Source organism: Neophocaena asiaeorientalis, unplaced genomic scaffold, assembly GCF_003031525.2.
Source record: "Neophocaena asiaeorientalis asiaeorientalis breed wild unplaced genomic scaffold, Neophocaena_asiaeorientalis_V1.1 scaffold461, whole genome shotgun sequence".
Lineage (NCBI taxonomy): Eukaryota > Metazoa > Chordata > Mammalia > Artiodactyla > Phocoenidae > Neophocaena > Neophocaena asiaeorientalis.
Window position 1 is genome coordinate 4,412,017 of NW_020173230.1, and position 4,844 is coordinate 4,416,860.

General features: G+C 47.1%; 1 protein-coding gene across 1 annotated transcript; it reads left to right on the forward strand.

Moving 5' to 3' along the window:
• The first annotated feature begins 1,141 nt into the window (after nucleotides 1–1,141).
• On the forward strand, nucleotides 1,142–4,508 carry LOC112399992 (C-C motif chemokine 26-like). The gene is made up of 3 exons (XM_024745497.1): nucleotides 1,142–1,291; nucleotides 1,381–1,495; nucleotides 4,264–4,508. Exons 1-3 carry the CDS (start codon nucleotides 1,219–1,221, stop codon nucleotides 4,358–4,360), a joined length of 285 nt encoding a protein of 94 aa, XP_024601265.1. The 5' UTR covers nucleotides 1,142–1,218; the 3' UTR covers nucleotides 4,361–4,508.
• The last annotated feature ends 336 nt before the right edge of the window (nucleotides 4,509–4,844 follow it).

Below are 4,844 nucleotides of genomic sequence, written 5' to 3' on the forward strand. Positions count from 1 at the left end.
AAAAAGGACAGACAGAACCCTAGGACAATGGTAAAAGCAAAGCTATACAGACAAAATCACACACAGAAGCATACACATACACACTCACAAAAAGAGGAAAAGGGGAAAACATATACATATCGTTGCTCCCAAAGTCCATCTCCTCAATTTGGCATGATTCGTTATCTATTCATGTATTCTACAGATGCAGTGTACATCAAGTTGATTGTGGAGCTTTAATCCGCTGCTTCTGAGGCTGCTAGGAGAGATTTCCCTTTCTCTTCTTTGTTCGCACAGCTCCCGGGGTTCAGGTTTGGGTTGGGCCCCGCCTCTGCGTGTAGGTCGCTGAGGGCGTCTGTTCCTCGCTCAGACAGGACGGGGTTAAAGATTTCCTCCTTCACAGCTCCCTCTCACTGGTGCGGGTCCTATCCCTATCCTTTTGTCTCTGTTTATTCTTTTTTCTTTTGCCCTACCCAGGTACGTGGTGGGGGGGGGGGGTTTCTTGCGTTTTGGGAGGTCTGAGGTGTTCTGCCAGCGTTCAGTAGGTGTTCTGTAGGAGTTTTTCCACGTGTAGATGTATTTCTGGTGTATCTGTGGGGAGGAAGGTGACCTCCACGTCTTACTCTCCTGCCATCTTGAAGCTCCTCCCTAGGAGCTTCATTCCTGAACATCCATTGTGTGGTCAGGCTGCTCTATGCTCCTGTCCTGAGACTATCCAGACCTCAACAAGAGATAAACAATGTTTAGAAAACCAAGGAAGGGGACTTCCCTGGTGGTCCAGTGGTTAGGACTCCGTGCTTCCAATGCGGGGGCACAGGTTCGATCCCTCGTCAGGGAACTAGCATCCTACATGCCATGCGGCGAAAAACAGAAAAAAACTCTGGCCAAGAGCCAGGAATCTATCAGGAATAACTAACGTCAATTCTCTGGAATTCTTATTTCCTCTTTCCCCTTTTGCTTTTCAAACAATCAAGCATTGCCTCAGACCATCGCACTGGCTGGGAGACTCTCAAGGGTGTGCTGACTCCTCCCCTTCCCGCCCCATGACACTTCCTCACTTTCCAATCTCCTTTTCACGGGTGTCAGGTTGCTTCCCCTCTGTAGTACAAAACAGCTGCTTTTGTGCTTTACGTCAATTCTCTGGAATTATCTTCAAGGGCCACTCAGCCCCATAAAAGAGGGTACTCCCATAAAAGAGGAATTAGGAAGAAGGTTGTGAAGGACCCAGCTTGTAGCACCATGAAGAACTTCCCCACGGCTTTCCCTCTTTTCCTGGTTTTTATCCTGAGTGTCCATCTCGGAGCTGCTGCACGTACGGCGCTGTCCAACTCCCTTCCCAGGCTGACGAGGGATGGAAGCAAAGGGACATCTCCGAGCTCCTTTCTCTCCCTGTTTATTTAGGTGGCAGTGATGTGGCTAAGTTCTGCTGCTTTCAATACACCCACAAGAGCCTTCCCTGGAGGTGGGTGAGTAACTATGAATTCACCAGGAACAGCTGCCCCCAGCAGGCTGTGATGTGAGTATTTCTCCTTTGGGCTTTTAGGGTCCCTTACCATTCATGCTGTTGGATGGATTCCGGGAAGACCCCCACAGCGCCAGGATGAGCCTCAAGATGGGAACCCAGTGACTTGGGTTATCACCTTACCTCGGGCATTAAGAAGCGTAACCCTGACCTTGATTTCCTAGCTTGCAGACCATGAACGGGGCGCCTGCCAGTCACTGTGCTAAGTGCTGGGTATAAAAGAATAAACAGCCCTTACAGACCTTACATCTAGCATAAGAAAGAGGGCATTAAAAGACATTTGCACAAAATAATCAAGATTGTGATGAGTGCTTGAAAAAGACAGCAGAAGAGAGAGCAGGAGGGAGCATATTGTAGCGCAGGCAAAACTTTCTCTCTACCCTCTTAGGGGCTCCAGCTGGGCTTTAGAATTAAATCGACATAAGACATTAACAAGAGGAAAACATATAGCTTTTTACACGCACACAGGAGCCCCACAGGAAGATGAAGACCCAAAGAAGTGGCAAAAGCTACATGCTTTTATATAAAACCTGCGTGCTTTTGAACAAGGAAGGAACTGTGGAGAAGTAATTAAAATATATGGGGGTGGGGAAAGCTAACGACTGATAAGAGTTATTTTAACAAGGTCTGTTTTTACAGAGTTCACTTGGCCTTGACTCTATCTCTGGTGTTAAGAATATTTCTTTCCTCCTGGTACGAGGAGGACATTTTTCACATGGGAGTTTCATCTCCTGCTTTCAGGGAAAAAAGGGGAGGTCAGAACGCTCTTCTTGCCCCCTGCTGGGGTTTTTTTGTTTTGTTTTGTTTCACTGGGGTTTTTTTTTAGTGTCTTTCGTTCAAAATAATCCTTACGTCAAAGTGGCATATTTGGGGGCGGCATATTTGGCCACCCTTCATCATAGTCACAGGAGGACCTAACTTAGTGTTGGGAGGGTCTCCTGGAGGGAGTGACATTTACACTGAGACCCCCCAAGGCTAAGCGGGAGTGGCCCAGGTGAAGGCGGCAGGCAGGAGCATGGTGGAGGGGAGAAGGATGAACATGTTACTGACTAGGCAGACAGGTAGACAGGAGGCATGTCATGCTGAGCTCATCGGTAGCAGGAGAGATGACGCACACCTGGAAGGCTCCCTGGCAGGACTAAATGAGGTTAATATATGCAAAGAATTTAGCGCTGAGCCTGCACACGGTAAACATTCAGCAAATGGAAGCGATCTTTAAGTGCAAATACACAATCAGGGGACCTTGGGTTCCTGAGCATGAGAGAACGGTGCGGAAAGGGAGAAAACGGGCTCCAGGGACAAAGCTGAATGTTACCGTTTTGAGACAGTTAAGGACGGGAAAGAAGCACTCAAGTGCCTAGATATGGAGGGGGATGCTCCGGGGCTCAGGATGTCCTGGGTCTTCTCCTTTGTGTCTTGATTGGCTTTCTGGAGTTTTAAAGACACCAACACTTAACCAACAGCTGGCAAAGAGCCCCGAGCTGAGCTCAGAGCAGTGGCTCTTTCATTTTATAAGCTGTGTGACCTTGGGCAAGTCAAGTTTCCTCATTTGTAGAAGGAAGGTGAGGGGCCTATATCAGTCAACTGTTGCTGCATAACCAACCACCCAAAGCTTAGTGGCTTAATCCAACAATGGTCATCTTCTTACCTCTCGCGGTTTCCATGGGTCTGGAATTCCAGAAAGGCTTGGCTGCAAGGTTCTGGAAAGGCGTCTCTTGTGTGGTTGCAGACAGATGGTGCTGGAGCTGGAACAGCTCAGGGGGCTGGAGGCATCTCCCTCCAGGGCCCCTCTGTGTGGTCTCTCTGTTGGGCTAGTTTGGGCTTCCTCATACTATGGTGAGCTGGAGTGGTAGGACTCCTTATGAGGAAGTCCACAGCTCCTGTGTAAGTGCTCAGTGAACCAGGCAGAAGTTCTACAACCTTCTATGACTTAGCTACCAAATCACATAGCATCACTTTTGCCATTCTCTATTAGTCAACCAGTCCTTAAGACTGGCCTGAATTCAAGGGGAGGGGACATAGACTCCCATCTTTCAATGGGAGCAATGTCACATGGATGTTCAAACATCCACAAAGCCCTTCCTCTCTCTTATTTCCCCATCCTTTTGGCTCTTCTCCCCTGCTCCAGGTTAGAGCACCCCCTAACCTAGGCTCTTGTCACTTCCGAGTACTCTCAGGGAGTAAAGGCTGGAAGCCATTCAGGGACATCAACCACAACCCCCAGTCTTAATGAGCTCACAGTGTGATAAGGAAGGCAGGAATCATATCCATATAAGCAGCCGTGGCTAACAACCCATGATAATGTGATTAAGAATTAAGTGGTACAATACATAAGAGGTTCCTTTGCGGGGCAATACAAATGTTATAAAATTGATCATGGTGATGGTTGCATCATCTATTGATATACTAAAACCAATGAATTATGATTATACACTTTAAGTGGGCAAATTAGTGACTTATATCCCAACAAAACTGTTATATTAAAACGAAAGAGTTAAGAGGCACGGTGCAGATTACCTGCTTCAGACCAGAGCTGTTGTTACATCTTTCCTGGTGAAGGTGGGCCAGGAAGTGTGGTTTCCAGTGGAAAACAGGATAGCAGAGAAGAGGGAGGTCAAGGGCCAGAAGAAGGAGCAGGGACAGTGTGACAGGGGTACAGCAAACCGAGCAAGAAGATTGGGGTGGGGGGCTGCCCCTCCCTTTCCATCCCTTTCCGGGAGACAAAAGTTTTTAGCATTGACTGTCAGCATCTCTTTCCATAGATTCACCACCAAAAGAGGCCAGAAACTCTGTGCAACACTGAAGGAAGCATGGGTGCAAAAATACATATCTTTACTAAGAGCCCGGCAACAACCGTGACCGCCGAATTCTCAGTCCAAAACGCCTGGATCCTGCTCTGTTCTTGGCTTTGCCCCCCTTGGTGGAGCCTGAAGAATTTCTCCAACAGAAGGCTGCGTGGGTCTGGTGGGGAGGAGAGGATATTTCTCACCAGTCTTTTTTTTTTTTAATAAAGATTTCATTTGCTCAATAAACATTCTAATTCAATAAAAAACTGAGTTTTCTTCAAAGAAAATAAAGCAGTTGATATTTGCAGCTGACGGCCTGGCAAGTCTCCAATCCCTGAACTGACCCTGGTATTGAATTCTGCCTTATGTTTTTGTTTGGGCAACAAAAGCAGGGACAATGTTAATATATTTTGGCAAAATGCCCATGAAATGTCTTAACATTATTTAGAGAGATAAGTTTATGTTGTATGGAAAATTAAACTCTGTACAACACCTCATAGCCTCATAGCCTGTTGGTGCGGGGTATATGAAATGCATCCATATTGGGCAGTGTTTTC

What these genes read in the sequence shown, in the direction of transcription:
- LOC112399992 (XM_024745497.1), top strand. Translation starts at nt 1,219, where the DNA reads ATGAAGAACTTCCCCACGGCTTTCCCTCTTTTCCTGGTTTTTATCCTG. An exon ending in CCATCTCGGAGCTGCTGCAC is followed by an intron (nt 1,292 to 1,380) that starts GTACGGCGCTGT and finishes CTGTTTATTTAG; the next exon opens with GTGGCAGTGATGTGGCTAAG. An exon ending in TGCCCCCAGCAGGCTGTGAT is followed by an intron (nt 1,496 to 4,263) that starts GTGAGTATTTCT and finishes CTCTTTCCATAG; the next exon opens with ATTCACCACCAAAAGAGGCC.